The following is a 19,550-nucleotide window of genomic DNA, read 5'->3' on the forward strand; positions in this document are numbered from 1 at the left end:
AGCGTTGATGGTGACTTCGTAAAATCTCGAGATGTTATGTTGGCTTAATGTGTGCGTGTGTGCGTGTTCAAAAAAAAAAGGAAAACATAACCTAACGTTTTTTTCAGACAAATACAAAACCTAACGTCCGTGAGGCCGAGTTAACCAGGCCAATATCTGGCCCAACGCGTGGCTCGTTATGAAGGCCCAACACGTGGCTTTGCGCTTGCCTGCCGCCGCGTGCCCAATAAGCTATATATATAGCTTGAGCCGCCGCGGCCCGCGTCCACCGCCGACGCATCAACCCCGTCGCCGCCGTCGCCATCGCCGTCCCCGTTCCCATCGTTGCGGCGTCGTCTCTGCTGTCTCCACACGCCCACGAGCTTTGGCCACTGGGTTTTGGGTTCCGAGGTATGAACTTGTGATCAGTCAAACCCCCACTGATGACCTATACAATTGCAGGGCAGATGAATGCCGATGCTTCTAATCAACATGCTAACGCCACGATATCTGCTCGATTTTGTTTTCAGGAGTTTATTCCTGTAAATTCACTCGCGTGGCCGTCTCGTTGTTAATTTCGATTTTCCATTGTGAGATTGTGACAGGTTGAGCAGGATGGGGATCGCCACGGAAGGAGACCCCAGTGAGAGGGAGAACCGCCGAGGCTCTCCGGACGAGATGGAGATGAAGGTGGCCAGGTTCTCCCGGGGGAAGGCTGCTAACCTGGGGGTGAGATTGCTGCTCTGCTACTGTCCTACTAGTGCAGTTGTTGGAGATTCAGGTGCTAGATGCTCTGCCTGCTATAATACTTCAGAAGTGAAGCTGACATTTTTGGTTTTCTCCGTAACAGGATTTGCGCGACAAGAAACTGAAAGGGCAGCTCGCTGGAAAGGAGAAGCTGATTGGAGTGTCCGCCAAAGCTGCCGCGCAGGCTGAAAAGGTCTGTGTTTGTGGATTTGTTGCAGAACGTGTGTGAATTTGTTGATTCATACAACATATATATATATGTAGCTATCTCACTGAAAATCTCGGGGGCACTAACCAACAGGGTATGCATGACAAGGGAATCTGGCATTCTAGACTAGTGACTTGTGACAGTGTGATGTTCTAGAATATATATAGCTCTTCTTTAGCTATTCACCAGTGTCATGTGGAACTGTTTGGATGAAGTGCTCTACTCATATGTATAGAATCCACATTTTAAATGTAAACATGGATTGATCTGGCGTTGCCGTTAAAGAGATGATGGCTAGTCGGCGAAAGACCGCCCAGTAGGTTTTCGACGAATCTACCGTGACAAGGAGTAAAATTTACTGAGTATACACATACTCTTTTTGGATCGTCTTAATTCACATTGCTTGACAATTATGGCATAGATAGATATGGCTATATGTCACTTTGAGTATGGACTCTCTTGCATAACTCCATGGTGCTCGTCGGAACATAATATAACACTGCACCCATGTAAATTCTTTGTCTACCTCATGCCTCTTGATTTTCATGCTAAACAACTATCCAGTCGAACTAACTTGTGCAAACATGAGATAATTTGCACTACGCTGATTTTTCTTTTACTCAATTTACAGTGGCTATTGCCTAGCGTTGGGGGCTATCTAGAGCCTGAAGGTCTCGAAAAGACATACAGATTTGAGCAGTGGTCGATTCTGCCAAAGGTGGACATTTGGAGTTCAAGAAAATCATTTGACATGATCTTACCTGGTAAATATGTAGATCTGTTACAGTATTATCTGAATCTGCCACCCTAGCTACATTATCCAGTACCAAAATAGCTACATGATGCCCAGCTCAGATTGACGATATCGTATTTCTTGATTCTTATTGTGTATGCCTTTATAGACTTACAATGTGGTTGTTACATATACCCTTCTTACTGTTTACGTGAAAGGAAGATGCAAGTTAGCCTGTAAAACATTTGTAACCATAACATAACATTGGCTCTATCAGCTTTGTATGACTAAACAGTTTTCCTAATTGAATAATTCAGTGAAAGAACTCTGCTGCAGGCTCTTATGTTATTTCATTAGGCATACTCTATGTTGCGACCTTGCTGAATGCTAACTGTCAGTTTCCCTAATTATGGTTTATGACCATGAGTTGTATGAGGGTGCTGACTAGCTGTTTTGTATGCAGTGCTTGGTCCTTATACTCTAGAATACACACCAAATGGGCGCTACATGATAGTAGGTGGGCGAAAAGGTCATATTGCATTTATGGATATGTTGAATAATATGGAACTCATCAATGAATTTGAGGTCAGCTTTCAGTATTTAAGCAGTTTGTCAGTATGCAGGTTTACTTCTCTTCTGTTCTTTTTTTCTCAGTAAAATGTTCGCTATTGAATTTCAGTGCTTTGCTCATAAATTAGACTCGCGAGAATGATCTTAGTCTGGTCCTCAATTTTGGTGGAAGTTAGCAGCACTAGAAGTTTGTGCCTTTTGTTAGACCAACTTGAAAGCAAGAACTAAATGAACGCTGGGGTTTCGTTTGCTAGTTCGAAAAATATACGCATGCGAAGGCTAAGAGCCTAAGAGGCTAAGATACCATCGAGAAATAAGGATATCTATTTTGTGTGCTCGTAAGTTGTAAGTAAAGATGATGCACATTTTAATTGATGGAAGGCGTGGGTGTTGAAGTCAAGGAACTACTTAATACTTCAGATTGTTCCAAGGTATTGAAACTAGAGTAACTGCTACCCAACAGCTTGCTCACCTTGCAGGGTTTACATTACATGGTTTAATCGCCCTTGTACTTAGTTATAATCAGCCTTGTACTCCGGTTATTCTGATAACCTGTGAGTGCACCTAGTACAAGTTGAGTTTACGACTTAGTAGACCTAGTCATTGAGTTTTTCATTTCATATGATTTGAGTGATAGCAGCTCAAATTCAGATCAAATACGCTGAGTTTACTGTAGGTAGTTTTTCTTGTTTGCCTAGAGAGGAGTAAAGTCCATTGTTTCTCTCCGTTGGTTTCCAAGGTAAGCGGGTGGTGTATGGTTGCCTAGTTCCTAGACGGTCACCTGGAACATGGTGAGCCAAGTAGCAAACCGAGCACCTGGGCCAAGGACCATGCATCCAAGAGTAAAAATTACATAGAGCGGTAAGGGAGTAGGATGGAGGGTGGATGTGGAGAATGTACAGGTCGTTGCAGCAGGCAGCTGGAGGAGGATGCTTCGTGGCGGTAGGGGAGTGTGGCTCGTGGAGTCTGGAAAATGGTGTCCCCTGCCCCCATGTTTTAGTTCATAGCGGAGCATGTAAGCAGCGCCTAATAGCATCTTTTGAACCTTGATGAAAGAAAGCGGACCTGATCCCTTCGCATTGTTTGTCCCTCGTAAAAAAGGAGAAATTTCTATATAAGGATACCACGAATGTTGACACAAACTGAATGGTCTAGATAGAGGGTACACTGGCACAAAAAATCCACACTCGATTCTAATATTGTCCCCTACTTTTCTCTGACATCAGCCTCTGGTTTTTATAAAATCACTGTGACTGTAGACATCTCCAACATTATTTCTTGTTGCACCTCATATAAGTATTGTACTTCTCTGATCTTACCTTTTTTTATAGGTGAAGGAAACTGTGCGCGACGTGGCATTTTTACAGAACGAGCAACTCTTTGCAGTCGCCCAGAAAAAGTAATTTATTGACTCTACTCAAGCTTTGCGACATATTTCCATTTCTCATGAAGTATATCAACATGTTCCATGTGCTAAAAAAGATGTAATAAGATGACCCCTACAGCTTGATGATGTAAAGTAAGGATGCACAAACCCATGCTCAACAAAATAAGAACCGTTGTCAGAATAAGTTTGATCTGTGGACCAATCAGGCTATAGAATTATGCAACACATGCCAACATGATTCGCTACATCATTTCCTTGTACACTTTCCCAAAAGTGGGGCATTATCATAAAAATGGCATCGGTGAACAAGTCTAATTTCTAGCAGTTTCTTGAATTGTTAGTGCATAAATGTGTGAGCTAGGTACAGCATAGAATTGCCTTCTGACTTCAATATTTGAGAAATGGGTTGTTGCTCTGGACTCTGGAACTGTTTTTTTGGTAAGCCGTGTATTAATACTCTATGTGCAAATGGTGCTTACAAGTTGTGAAGGGCTGATTATGCTGATGAATCCTGTACTTTGTTAGTTCCTCGCAAGAATACTGAATATTGTTGTAACAGGTATACCTACATATATAATCGTCATGGCACAGAAATTCACTGTCTAAAGGTAATCATGGTTTGAATACCTCCATGTTCTTCGTAACTTTGCCCTGGTTATTGATGGTTCTGAGGAAGTTGTTGTAACTTGTAAATGTTGGTAACATGCTTTAATATGTAGAAATAGTAGTAATATATGTTCCTGTTCTCCTTTTTTAAGAACTCCACGGAACTAATGATTAATAGAACTCAAGTTTTTATGTTAGGTACAATCAAGTGATTTGTTCTTCGATCAGCTAATCGCAATACAGAACCTCCCGTTTTTGAACTTGGAAAACTAGCAAAGTAGTGCCCAAACCACGTGTCGCTATCAATGTCCATGTCAGTGTACATCCAGACACATTTTTGATAACTGAAAGCTTTGTGGTGGTAAAATAGCACCATGCAAATAGCTGAATTGATTGTTCCTTTGTTAATGAGTGAGATACTTTTTTCCCCCCGAGGCTTTCAAAATAAACTTTATTAGTACTAAAACAGTTGGGTACTGCATTTTTTTTGTCGGAAGGAATTACTTTGGACAGTGCTTCTGTTTCTTTAGCATCATAACAGTGTAGTAACACTCATTTCTTAGCTATCTGTCATCTAATTTGTACCCAATGCATGTCCACGAAAGACGTGGTATCTCCAAAATACTTCTTTTTGGGAATCTAACAGTGATCACTCTTCCGTTTCACAGGAACATGGCGAATCGCTGAAGCTTCAGTTTCTGGATAAACACTTACTCTTGGCATCGATAAACAGCTTCGGGCAGCTCCACTACCAAGATATGAGCACTGGTGAGATGGTTGCAAACTACAGCACAGGTCTTGGACGTACGGACGTGATGCGGGTAAATCCCTACAATGCCGTCATTGGCCTTGGACATGCTCGTGGGAAACTCACAATGTGGAAGCCAACCAGTGCGAAACCCCTTGTCACAATGTTGTGCCATAAGGGTCCTCTGACTGCAGTCGCATTTGACAGGGGTGGTCACCTTATGGCAACTGCAGGTGCTGACCGGAACCGGAAGATTAAGATTTGGGATCTCAGGAAGTTTGAGGTTGTGCATTCATACACCGCACGTGCTCAGTCCCTAGATTTCAGCCAGAAGGGGTTGTTGGCGAGCAGCAACGGGTCTCTAGTGGAGATATACAGGGATTGCGGGGGCCAGGACTATAAAATCTATATGAAGCACAGAATGATAAAGGGATATCAGGTGGGCAAGGTTTTGTTCCGCCCTTACGAGGACATCTGTGGGATCGGGCACTCCAAGGGATTTTCCTCCATTCTCATTCCTGGATCAGGCGAGCCAAACTTCGATACCTTCGTTGACAACCCCATGGAGACCGGGAAGCAAAGGCAGGAGAAGGAGGTGCAAGCCCTCCTTGACAAGCTCCAACCAGAGACCATCATGCTTGATCCGAATGTGATAGCCACCGTAAAACAACTGAAGAAGAAAAAGAAGAAAACCAAGAAAGAGATCGAGGACGAGATTGAAGGTGCCGTCGAGGCCGCCAAGAACATTAGGGTCAAGAATAAGACCAAGGGTAGGAGTAAGCCGAGCAGGCGGGCCAAGAAGGAGGAGGAGGAGGTTCTCAGAGCCAAGAGGCCTTTGTTGGATCAACACAAGGAAGCCAGTGGGCACCCGGATAAGAAACAGCGGATCAGCGATGAGACCGGGCTGCCGAAAACATTGCAGCGGTTTGCCAAGAACAGGCAATCGTGATCTTAGTTATCAACTTATCATTATCGGAGTATTATGTAAAGGAGTAGCTGGCAAGTGAACTTGTTAGAAAAATATGCACCAAAATTTTATTCTCTGCTGGGCATTACGTTCTCCAGGTTGAAGTTTGGTTTAGGTCAGCTCTTCTTCCTGGGCTGGCGTATCTTTTATGTTTGATGATGATGAGGTTGAGGCTTGAGAGGCCCGTTTGATCTAATTACTTGTGCCTTGGTGGTGTCTAACACTGTTTTATGTGCCGAGCTCCAATTCCTATTGGAATTCACAACACTGTTTTTGTAGGATAAATGTCCTTTGGGTCAGAAATCCCGACCAATGCAGCATAGAAAGAAACAAAAAGCATAGGTCTGGTGGTTACTGCTGGGAAAGGGGGCATGTGTTACTTGTGTATATGTTTTTCGGTTGTAGCATGAAGAAACTATCAAATTCCACCGAAAATTATACAGAACAGTTTCCTGTTCCCAACCTTAGTTGTCGCCACCGCCGAAGGTCTCCTCCACAGTCCACACTGCTGTCTCGGCCCCTCCTCTCCCCTGTCCGACGTTCTCGTCGTCGGCAATACGAGTGGGGACCTGTTTGATTTCTTTTTCTTTTTTATTAGGTTTTGTTTCCATGGCAGTGGAGGCGATGAAGGCAAGTTATTGACAAAAAACTACCGCTTTAGGGGTTTGCGTCCCACTGAACTATCATGTCACTATCATCCAAGGCAGCAAGATATAGTCATCATGCAGGTTGCCCTATTATTAGCCATGGCTTTAGGCAGCCAATCCTTTTTAATGAACGTGCGTTGATTCCAGCAATCAAGTCTTGAGATTCATGTCACTACATAGGAGGCCTATCCCCAAAATCCAATCAAATCATTCCTATGCACGTCCTCACCTTCGACTATATAAGAAGCCTACCCCAATCTCCCTCCTGTCATCTCCAAACACAGCTCCCCATTTCTCTCTTACTCCTCCAGAAGAAGAGCTCCCGCAACAATGGCGGTTTCGTCGAAGCTTTTCCCGGCCGCCGTCCTTCTCCTGCTTCTCCTCCTGGCCACAGGTAATTGACTGTTTGTTTCTCCTGATAGCCTTAGTAACTTCAAACCTAACCTGAGACTGATCGTTCTTGATGCGTGCAGAGATGGGGCCTGTGCGGGAGGCGACGGCATGCGAGCACGCTCCGTGCAAGAAGTGCACCGGATCGTGCTTCGACCCGGAGGAGTGCGCCATCACGTGCCGGAACGAGGGCTATGACTCCGGCGACTGCACCGGCAGCGGAGCCTACCGCTGCACGTGCAGCAAGAATTGCTAGCTAGCTAGTGCGTGAAGAACACACGAGTAGAATAAAAAGGGAATTACAGTTCTGTGCTACTCTAGTTTGTTCTTTTCTTTTTGACCTTGGATTTTGTTGGAAGGTTCACACGAATATGGCCGAAACTCAGTGGACTTCACTAGGGCCCAGTTCTGAGATTATTTTGTATCGCACAAATTATGTACTAAGAGAGATTTCTCTCAAAAAAGAATACTAAAAGAGAGTAATTGTTAGTCACATGTTTGTCCCTCAGAACAGGAGTATACGGTGGGCAATCAAATTGACATGGCAAACATCCAAAACAGATTAGCAAAAGTCCGACAAGTGGGGTTAACCAAAAAAGTTTGGGTAGAGCCAGATCTAAGTCTTGGCTAGATAAACGCCCTGCGATAAGAGGGTAGTTATGAACCTTGTGTTGATTTGAGGGGAAAAAAGAGTCAAAATCCAATCGAAACCTTCATATGCACATCTTCCTCTTCAACTACATAAGACACAAAACAAACATGTCATCTTAACCCTTCAGAACTATCTCAGTGGCGGTTTCTCGGTCATCCTTCTCCTGCCCACATGTATGTTGTAATTGATTGTGATATTGGGTGCTTATGCATGCATGGATTAAACGTCTCCAACCACAATGGTCATTTGCCACAATGAGGGTCTGCTTTAGACCCTCATTTGTCAAGGTACAGAACGATATTTCTTAATCCATTTTCAAATTGTCTAAACACAAGCACATGGTTGATAGGGTGGTCAATTCTCCATTAGTGAAAGGAAAGAAGAAAAAGGTCAAAGATGGGCCGGTCGGACGGACTGTCCGGACACCTCCGTTTCTTTCACACATGGCTGGGTTAGTGGATTTGCGGACAGCCATGGCAAACGGAGGTTTTTGAGGACTCGGTTGAAGGCTTCTTTTGTACGTATCCACACACTGTCCGGATATATAGATATATGAGGACGATTTGAGTGTCTGGTTGAAGACCCTCTTACATAAGGATCTGCAAATACAGGTTCTTTCAGGTGAAAAAAAAATCTCATTTTTTTTGTGTGAAACATTGACAAAATGTTTGTACTTGCAAAATTTCATCACCATATTACATTCGTGGAAACCAAGGCAAAAGAAACAAAATCGATGCTCCATATATTTTGGAGCATTGGTTTTTTTTTGCCACATTTTCCAGGGATTTCATTTCATGATGAAATTTGCGATCTAACAAACATATCATCAATGTTTCACACACAAAAAATTAGTTTACTGTTCACACACGCTCACATGAGCTAGGGCTTAGAACATCACTTTCGTTGACAAAATATATTTCTTTGTCTAGCATAGATTCATTCATACGTGCTAGAAATTCTTGGAGCTGCCACTTACACTCAGAGTTGGCAGCTAGGTGTTGTGAAATACTCCCTTCATTCCCTTATATACGGTGTATTTACTTTTAGTTCAATTTTACTAAAATTTTACAAGTTAAGGTGTATTTATGCTAATTTCACATATCCTCGTTTCTGTGCCTCCACCCTCATGTACGAACAACCTCACACGAGAATCAGTGCCGAAAGCTAGTATCATATCAATGATACTGTATCTTAATAAAACTAATTACTACCGTGTGTCGTGCAAAACAACAAACAAGATTATCTAAGGTTGTAACGTAGTACTACCTTCGTCCTGGTTTATTGGTCATCTTTATAATTTGTGCCAAAATTTGACCAAATATTTAATTAACAAAATGTTAATGCATGTCAACAAAAACATGACATGTATTACATTTTATTAGTTAAATCTATGGTTAAAATTTGACATAATTTACAATTAGTGGGACCAATAAATCAGGACGGAGATAATATGCACTATGAAGTTAGAATCATACACTGCGAGTAGTCTAACCGTACGTGCATGCAATTAGCTAGATGCGGCCATGCGGGCCACCAGATCATTTGTTTCCCAATGGAAACGCATGCAACATGTATTTTTGTGTTTTAGAGATACTTCTGAGGGGGGAAATGCTGTTGGGGCACGTAGCAGAAATTTAAAAAAATTTCTACGAGTCACAGAGATCTATCTATGGAGAGACTAGCAACGAGAGAGAGGGGAGTGCATCTACATACCCTTGTAGATCGCTAAGCGGAAGCGTTCAAGAGAACGGGGTTGAAAGAGTCATACTCGTCGTGATCCAAATCACCGGAGATCCTAGTGCCGAACGGACGGCACCTCCGCGTTCAACACACGTACAGCCCGGTGACGTCTCCCATGCCTTGATCCAGCAAGGAGAGAGGGAGAGGTTGGGGAAGACTCCATCCAGCAGCAGCACAACGGCGTGGTGGTGATGGAGGAGTGTGGTGATCCAGCAGGGCTTCGCCAAGCACCGCGAGAGACAAGGAGAAAGAGAGGTAGGGCTGCGCCAGGGAGAGGTGGAAACTCATGTGTATGGCAGCCCCAAAACCTCAAGTATATATAGGGGAGAGGGAGGGGGCTGCGCCCCCTTTAGGGTTCCCACCCCAAGGGGTGCGGCTGCCCCAAAAACCCATCTAGGGTGGCGGCCAAGGGGGGAGAGGGGGAAAAAACTTGCCCCCCCCCCCCCCCCAAGCAAGGTGGAGGCGCCCCCTCCCCAAACCCTAGGCGCCTTGGGCCCTTGTGGGGGGGGGGGGAGGGGGGCGCACCAGCCCACCTGGGGCTGGCCCATGCTACCCTCTGGGGCCGGTGGCCCCACTTGGTGGACCCCCGGGACCCTCCCGGTGGTCCTGGTACATTACCGATAACACCCGAAACTTTTTCAGTGACCAAAACAGGACTTCCCATATATAAATCTTTACCTCCGGACCATTCAGGAACTCCTCGTGACGTCCGGGATCTCATCCGGGACTCCGAACAACATTCGGTAACCACATATATCTATTCCCTATAACCCTAGCGTCATCGAACCTTAAGTGTGTAGACCCTACAGGTTCGGGAACCATGCAGACATGACCGAGACGTTCTCCGGTCAATAACCAACAACGGGATCTGGATACCCATGTTGGCTCCCACATTTTCCTACGATGATCTCATCGGATGAACCACGGTGTCAAGGACTCAATCAATCCCGTATACAATTCCCTTTGTCTAGCGGTATTGTACTTGCCCGAGATTCGATCGTCGGTATGCCGATACCTTGTTCAATCTCATTACCGGCAAGTCTCTTTACTCGTTCCGTAACACATCATCCCGTGATCAACCCCTTGGTCACATTGTGCACATTATGATGATGTCCTACCGAGTGGGCCCAGAGATACCTCTTCGTCAACCGAAATGACAAATCCCAGTCTCGATTCGTGCCAACCCAACAGACACTTTCGGAGATACCGATAGTGCACATTTATAGCCACCCAGTTACGTTGTGATGTTTGGCACACCCAAAGCATTCCTACGGTATCCGGGAGTTGCACAATCTCATGGTCTAAGGAAATGATACTTGACATAGGAAAGCTTTAGCATACGAACTACACGATCTTTGTGCTAGGCTTAGGATTGGGTCTTGTCCATCACATCATTCTCCTAATGATGTGATCCCGTTATCAACGACATCCAATGTCCATGGTCAGGAAACCGTAACCATCTACTGATCAACGAGCTAGTCAATTAGAGGCTTACTAGGGACATGGTGTGTCTATGTACCCACACATGTATCTGAGTTTCCTATCAATACAATTATTGCATGGATAATAAACGATTATCATGAACAAGGAAATATAATAATAATAACTAATTTATTATTGCCTCTAGGGCATATTTCCAACAGTCTCCCACTTGCACTAGAGTCAATAATCTAGTTCACATCGCCATGTGATTAACACTGATAGGTCACATCGACATGTGACCAACATCCAAAGAGTTTACTAGTGTCACTAAACTAGTTCACATCACCATGTGATTAAGACTCAATGAGTTCTGGGGTTTGATCATGTTTTGCTTCTGAGAGAGGTTTTAGTCAACGGGTCTGCAACATTCAGATCCGTATGTATTTCGCAAATCTCTAGGTCATATTGTAAATGTTGCTTCCATGCTCCATTTGGAGCTATTCTAAATGGTTGCTCCACTATACGTATCCGGTTTGCTACTCAGAGTCATTCGGATAGGTGTTAAAGCTTGCATCGACGTAGCCCTTTACGCCGAACTCTTTATCACCTCCATAATCGAGAACCATTTCCTTATTCCTCTAAGGATAATTTTGACCGCTGTCCAATGATCCGTTCCTGGATCATTCTTGTACCCCTTGACTGACTCATGGCAAGGCACACTTCCGGTGCGGTACACAGCATAGCATACTATAGAGCCTACGTCTGAAGCATAGGGGACGACCTTCGTCCTTTCTCTCTCTTCTGCTGTGGTCGAGCTTTAACTCTTAACTTCATACCTTACAACTCAGGCAAGAACTCCTTCTTTGACTGATCCATCTTGAACACCTTCAAGATCATATCAAGGTATGTGCTCATTTGAAAGTACCATTTAGCGTTTTTGATATATCCTAGTAGATCTTGATGCTCAATGTTCAAGCAGCTTAATTCAGGTTTTCTATTGAAAAACACTTTTCAAATAACCCTATATGCTTTCCAGAAATTCTACATCACTTCGGATCAACAATATGTCATTCACATATACTTATCAGAAATTCTATAGTGCTCCCACTCACTTCTTTGGAAATACAAGTTTCTCATAAACTTTGTATAAACCCAACATCTTTGATCATCTCATCAAAGCATATATTCCAACTCCGAGATGCTTACTCCAGTCCTTAGAAGGATTGCTGGAGCTTTGCATACTTGTTAGTGTCTTTCAGGATTGTTAAAACCTTCTGGTTGTATCACATACAACCTTTCCTCAAGAAAATTGTCGAGGAAACAATGTTTTGACATCCTATCTGCAAGATTTCATAAATAATGCAGTAACTACTAATCCAATTCTGACAGACTCTTAGCATCGCTACGAGTGAGAAAGCCTCACCGTAGTCAACTCCTTGAACTTGTCGGAAAACATCTTAATGACAAGTTGAGCTTTCTTAATGGTGATACTTACCATCATTGTCCGTCTTCCTTTTAAAATCCATCTGTACCCAATAGCCTTACGACCATCAAGCAGTTCTGCCAAAGTCTACACTTTGTTTTCATACATGGATCCTCTCTCGGATTTCATGGCCTCGAGCCATTTGTCGGAATCCGGGCCCACCATCGCTTCTCCATAGCTCGTAGGTTCATAGTTGTCTCGCAACATGACCTCCAAGACAGGATTACGTACCACTCTGAAGCAGTATGCATCCTTGTCGACCTACGAGGTTTGGTAGTGACTTGATCTAAAGTTTCATGATCACTATCATAAGCTTCTACTTCAATTGGTGTAGGTGCCACAGGAACAACTTCCTGTGCCCTGCTACACACTAGTTGAAGTGATGGTTCAACAACCTCATCAAGTCTCCACCATCCTCCCACTTAATTCTTTCGAGAGAAACTATTCCTCGAGAAAGGACCCGTTTCTAGAAACAATTACTTTTGCTTCCGGATCTGAAATAGGAGGTATACTCAACCATTTTGGGTATCCTATGAAGATGCATTTATTAGTTTTGGGTTCGAGCTTATCACGATGAAACCTTTTTCAGATAAGCGTCGCAGCCCCAAACTTTCAAGAAACGACAACTTAGGTTTCTCCAAACCATAGTTCATACGGTGTCATCTCAACGGAATTACGTGGTGCCCTATTAAAGTGAGTGCGGTTGTCTCTGATGCCTAACCCATGAGCGATAGTGGTAATTCGATAAGAGACATCATGGTACGCACCATATCCAATAGGGTGCAACTATGATGTTCGGACACACCATCACACTATGGTGTTCCAGGTGGTATTAATTGTGAAACAATTTCCTCAATGCCTTAATTGCGTGCCAAAGCTCGTAACTCAGATACTCATCTCTATGATCATATCATAGACATTTTATCCTCTTGTCACGATGATCTTTAACTTCACTCCGAAATTACTTGAACCATTCAATAATTCAGACTTGTGTTTCATCAAGTAAATATACTCAACATCTACTCAAATCATCTGTGAAGTAAGAACATAATGATATTCACTGCATGCCTCGGCACTCATTGGACTGCACACATCAAAATGTGTTACTTCCAACAAGTTGCTATCTTGTTCCATCTTACTGAAAACGAGGCTTTTCAGTCATCTTGCCCATGTGGTATGATTTGCATATCTCAAGTGATTCAAAATCAAGTGAGTCCAAACGATCCATCTGCATGGAGTTTCTTCATGCGCATACACCAATAGACATGGTTCGCATGTCTCAAACTTTTCAAAAACGAGTGAGTCCAAAGATCCATCAACATGGAGCTTCTTCATGCATTTTATACCAATATGACTTTCATGGCAGTGCCACAAGTAAGTGGTACTATCATTACTATCTTATATCTTTTGGCATGAAAATGTGTATCACTACGATCGAGATTCAACAAACCATTCTTTTAGGTGCAAGACCATTGAAGGTATTATTCAAATAAATAGAGTAACCATTATTCTCCTTAAATGAATAACCGTATTGCGATAGACATAATCCAATCATGTCTATGCTCAATGCAAACACCAAATGACAATTATTTAGGTTTAATACTAATCTTGATGGTAGAGGGAGCATGCGATGTTTGATCACATCAACCTTGGAAACACTTCCAACACATATCGTCAACTCACCTTTAGCTAGTCTCCGTTTATTGCATAGCTTTTATTTCGAGTTACTAACACTTAGCAACCAAACCGGTATCTAATACCCTGGTGCTACTAGGAGTACTAGTAAAGTACACATTAACATAATGTATATCCAATATACTTCTATCGACCTTGCCAGCCTTCTTATCTACCAAGTATCCAGGGTAATTCTGCTCCAGTGGCTGTTCCCCTTATTACAGAAGCACTTAGTCTCAGGTTTGGGTTCAACCTTGGGTTTCTTCATTAGAGAAGCAGCTGATTTGCTGTTTCACGAAGTATCCCTTCTTGCCCTTGCCCTTCTTGAAACTTAGTGGTTTCACCAACCATCAACAATTGATGCTCCTTCTTGATTTCTACTTTCGCGGTGTCAAACATCGCGAATATCTCAAGGATCATCATATTTATCCCTGATTTGTTATAGTTCATCACGAAGCTTTAGCAGCTTGGTGGCAATGACTTTGGAGAAACATCACTATCTCATCTGGAAGATCAACTCCCACTCGATTCAAGTCATTGTTGTACTCAGACAATCTGAGCACAAGCTCAACGATTGAGCTTTTCTCCCCTAGTTTGCAGGCTAAGAAAATCGTCGGAGGTCTTATACCTCTTGACGTGGGCACGAGCCTGAAATCCCAATTTCAGCCCTCAAAACATCTCATATGTTCCGCGACTTTTTGAAAACGTCTTTGGTGCCTCAACTCTAAACCGTTTAACTGAACTATCACGTAGTTATCAAAACGTGTATGTCAGATGTTCGCAACATCTACAGACGACATTCGAGGTTCAGCACACTGAGCGGTGCATTAAGGACATAAGCCTTCTACTGTCCGCATAATTGCTACTGTCAACTTTCAACTATATTTTCTCTAGGAACATATCTAAAACAGTAGAACTGAAGCGCGAGCTATGACATAATTTTCAAAGGGTTTTTGACTATCTTCAGGATAATTAAGTTCATCTAATGAACTCTCACTCAGATAGACATCCCTCCCTTCATCTAAGTGATTACATGATCCGAATCAACTAGGCCATGTCCGATCATCACGTGAGATGGACTAGTCATCATCGGTGAATATCTTCATGTTGATCGTATCCACCATACGACTCATGCTCGACCTTTCGGCCTCTTGTGTTCCGAGGCCATGTCTGTACATGCTAGGCTCGTCAAGTTAACCTAAGTGTTTCGCGTGTGTAAATCTGGCTTACACCCGTTGTATGTGAACGTTAGAATCTATCACACCCGATCATCATGTTGTGCTTCGAAACGACGAACTTTCGCAACGGTGCACAGTTAGGGGGAACACTTTCTTGAAATTTTAATGAGGGATCATCTTATTTACTACCGTCGTTCTAAGCAAATAAGATGCATAAACATGATAAACATCACATGCAATCAAATAGTGACATGATATGGCCAATATCATTTTGCTCCTTTTGATCTCCATCTTCGGGGCTCCATGATCATCATCGTCACCGGCATGACACCATGATCTCCATCATCGTGTCTCCATGAAGTTGTCTCGCCAACTTATTACTTCTACTACTATGGATACCGGTTAGCAATAAAGTAAAGTAATTACATGGCGTTGTTCAATGACACGCAAGTCATACAATAAATTAAGACAACTCCTATGGCTCCTGCCGGTTGTCATACTCATCGACATGCAAGTCGTGATTCCTATTACAAGAACATGATCAATCTCATACATCACATATCATTCATTACATTCTTTTGGCCATATCAAATCACATAGCATACCCTGCAAAAACAAGTTAGATGTCCTCTAATTGTTGTTTGCATGTTTTACGTGGCTGCTATGGGTTTCTAGCAAGAACATTTCTTACCTACGCAAAAACCACAACGTGATATGTCAATTGCTATTTACCCTTCATAAGGACCCTTTTCATCGAATGTGATCTGACTAAAGTGGGAGAGACTGGCACCCGCTAGCCACCTTATGCAACCAGTGCATGTCAATCGGTGGAACCTGTCTCACGTAAGTGTACGTGTAAGGTCGGTCCGGGCCGCTTCATCCCACAATACCGTCGAAACAAGATTGGACTAGTAACGGTAAGCATATTGAACAAAATCAATGCCCACAACTACTTTGTGTTCTACTCGTGCAAAGAATCTACGCAATAGACCTAGCTCATGATGCCACTGTTGGGGAACGTAGCAGAAATTCAAAAAAATTCCTACGAGTCACCAAGATCTATCTATGGAGAGACTAGCAACGAGAGAGAGAGGAGTGCATCTACATACCCTTGTAGATCGCTAAGCGGAAGCGTTCAAGAGAACGGGGTTGTAGAAGTTGTACTCGTCGTGATCCAAATCACCGGAGATCCTAGTGCCGAACGGATGGCACCTCCGCATTCAACACACGTACAGCCCGGTGACATCTCCCATGCCTTGATCCAGCAAGGAGAGAGGGAGAGGTTAGGGAAGACTCCATCCAGCAGCAGCACAACGGCGTGGTAGTGATGGAGGAGCGTGGTGATCCAGCAGGGCTTCGCCAAGCACCGCGAGAGACAAGGAGAAAGAGAGGTAGGGCTGCGCCAGGGAGAGGTGGAAACTCATGTGTATGGCAGCCCCAAAACCTCAAGTATATATAGGGGAGAGGGAGGGGGCTGCGCCCCCTTTAGGGTTCCCACCCCAAGGGGTGCGGCTGCCCCAAAAACCCATCTAGGGTGGCGGCCAAGGGGGGAGAGGGGGAAACTTGCCCCCCAAGCAAGGTGGAGGCGCCCCCTCCCCAAACCCTAGGCGCCTTGGGCCCTTGTGGGGGGGGGGGGGGTGCACCAGCCCACTTGGGGCTGGTCCCCTCCCACACTTGGCCCATGCTACACTCTGGGGCCGGTGGCCCCACTTGGTGGACCCCCGGGACCCTCCCGGTGGTCCCGGTGCATTACCGATAACACCCGAAACTTTTTCGGTGACCAAAACAGGACTTCCCATATATAAATCTTTACCTCTGGACCATTCCGGAACTCCTCGTGACGTCCGGGATATCATCCGGGACTCCGAACAACATTCGGTAACCACGTATATCTATTCCCTATAACCCTAGCGTCATCGAACCTTAAGTGTGTAGACCCTACGGGTTCGGGAACCATTCAGACATGACCGAGACGTTCTCCGGTCAATAACCAACAACGGGATCTGGATACCCATGTTGGCTCCCACATGTTCCTACGATGATCTCATCGGATGAACCACGATGTCAAGGACTCAATCAATCCCGTATACAATTTCCTTTGTCTAGCGGTATTGTACTTGCCCGAGATTCGATCGTCGGCATGCCGATACCTTGTTCAATCTCGTTACCGGCAAGTCTCTTTACTCGTTCCGTAACACATCATCCTGTGATCAACCCCTTGGTCACATTGTGCACATTATGATGATGTCCTACCGAGTGGGCCCAGAGATACCTCTCCGTCAACCAGAGTGATAAATCCCAGTCTCGATTCGTGCCAACCGAACAGACACTTTTGGAGATACCCGTAGTGCACCTTTATAGCCACCCAGTTATGTTGTGATGTTTGGTACACCCAAAGCATTCCTATGGTATCTGGGAGTTGCACAATCTCATGGTCTAAGGAAATGATACCTGACATTAGAAAAGCTTTAGCATATGAACTACATGATCTTTGTGCTAGGCTTAGGATTGGATCTTGTCCATCACATCATTCTCCTAATGATGTGATCCCGTTATCAACGACACTCAATGTCCATGGTCAGGAAACCGTAACCATCTATTAATCAACGAGCTAGTCAATTAGAGGCTTACTAGGGACATGGTGTTGTCTATGTACCCACACATGTATCTGAGTTTCCTATCAATACAATTATAGCATGGATAATAAACGATTATCATGAACAAGGAAATATAATAATAATAACTAATTTATTATTGCCTCTAGGGCATATTTCCAACAAATGCACCTTACATTAAAGAATATGACGATCAAGAAAAAATATACCTTACATAAAAGAATGAAGGAGATAGAATAGAATTTACGTCACGGTTTTCCCCCTTGGGATTTTGAATTTAACTCCGATTATGGGTATTAGTGGCTTTAAAATCAAATCAAAATTCATTCATCAAGGCACGATAAATATGACAACCGCAATTTCATTACAATGAGGCTAAGATTAGCCATTAATGGATTTTTTATGTGTTTCGGAAAAGATGTCTTTTGGAAGGCACACGATGAAGGTATCTTGACCTCTTACACTGCGTTTGGATGTCTATATTGGGGTCCTGAATTGGATTCCGTATTCCTCAACCACCAATTCGAGTGTTTGGCATGCCAGCGGAAACAGCAGTCTGAAATCGATCCAATACAGCGATGAAATCAGTCCCACGCGCCGAGGCCTCGCACGATACTGAGCCCAACCCCTCCGATTTGGCATGTATTCATGCCTCCCGCAAAAGAAAACGTTTCGCGGCCCGTCTTTTCTCCCCCGCTCGACTGAAGCAGCCACTCCCTACCCCGAGCGACGAGAGGAGGCAGCGCCGGCAGCGCCGGCGCCTAGGAAGCACCCGATGGCGGCCGTCCTCCTCACCCCCTCCGCCATTTCTCCTTCTCATGCCCTCCGACGGCCCTTCTCCTCATCCCCTCGTCATCTCCTCTGCCCATGGCTGCCACGACCTGGCTCTCCCCATCCGCCACATCTTCTCTACCCATGGTTCTCACGGCCTAGCTCTCCCCATCCACCACTGCTCCTTCTCCTCTTCCCGTGCTCCGGCGTGCGTCCCACTGGACCCCCTCTTCCTGTGCCGTCGGTTCCCCATCTTCTTCTTCATGGTCAGCCGCCAATCGCTAGATCCCCTCTTCTGCCCTCTGTTCTTCCCCTCCATGGATCTTCCCTTTGGTCATTTTTTGCAGACTTTGCTTTACAGTTTCTAAATCTTGTAATTTTTTCTGATGCTGTGGTGTAATAGCTCTTGTAAATCTGAGTCTTGTAAGTTTATCTGATAGTTACTTACTTATAATCTGCCCTACCAGAGAATTTCATGTATTTACAGCCATTCTTCTCATGAATTACTAGCCTTATGTAACAGCGTTACAATTTCTTCTTGGAAGATAAATTTTAATGCTACATAATCAATTATACTCACACATTGTATAAATTTTGATTTGATGCATAATGAAGATGCAATTCAATAGTTTGCCATCCAAACCGAATTTGGTATTGAAACCTCCTTGTCATTCCATGAGCCAATTCCATGAGCATCCAAACAAGCGAATTTGTATATTCTTATGGAATTGAAATCAATTCAATACGGAGGTCTTCAATACAGACATCCAAACGCAGCGTTAGGAAAATGGAAGGCAAAGATCGGGCTGTCGATTTCTATAAATATAAATACAAGGAGGATATTTATTAATTGATTTACAAATATAAAAAGGCCAGTCAAATTCTTTTGTTTCTTTGGGTGAAGTCAAACGAGCGAGGCATTCTGGAGCTCGGGCTCCATGGAGCTCATCTTTTTGAAAATTCAAAAGTGTATTGCAAAGTCTTAAAAAATCTGAAACAAATTCTACATGTCCATAAGAATATATTCTATAAG

At 43.8% G+C, this 19,550-nt stretch overlaps 2 protein-coding genes across 2 annotated transcripts; both read left to right on the forward strand.

Moving 5' to 3' along the window:
• Nucleotides 1-245: 245 nt before the first annotated feature.
• Nucleotides 246-6,104, forward strand: LOC123097893 (probable U3 small nucleolar RNA-associated protein 7). Its single transcript, XM_044519743.1, has 8 exons — nucleotides 246-390; nucleotides 585-708; nucleotides 830-919; nucleotides 1,566-1,698; nucleotides 2,131-2,252; nucleotides 3,569-3,636; nucleotides 4,184-4,232; nucleotides 4,899-6,104. Exons 2-8 carry the CDS (start codon nucleotides 595-597, stop codon nucleotides 5,925-5,927), a joined length of 1,605 nt encoding a protein of 534 aa, XP_044375678.1. The 5' UTR covers nucleotides 246-390; nucleotides 585-594; the 3' UTR covers nucleotides 5,928-6,104.
• An 818-nt stretch (nucleotides 6,105-6,922) lies between these two features.
• Nucleotides 6,923-7,354, forward strand: LOC123097900 (defensin-like protein). The gene is made up of 2 exons (XM_044519749.1): nucleotides 6,923-6,986; nucleotides 7,066-7,354. The coding sequence occupies exons 1-2, from the start codon at nucleotides 6,923-6,925 to the stop codon at nucleotides 7,236-7,238; spliced, it is 237 nt and encodes a 78-aa protein (XP_044375684.1). The 3' UTR covers nucleotides 7,239-7,354.
• The last annotated feature ends 12,196 nt before the right edge of the window (nucleotides 7,355-19,550 follow it).

This window comes from Triticum aestivum, chromosome 1B (genome assembly GCF_018294505.1).
Source record: "Triticum aestivum cultivar Chinese Spring chromosome 1B, IWGSC CS RefSeq v2.1, whole genome shotgun sequence".
NCBI classification, from domain to species: domain Eukaryota; kingdom Viridiplantae; phylum Streptophyta; class Magnoliopsida; order Poales; family Poaceae; genus Triticum; species Triticum aestivum.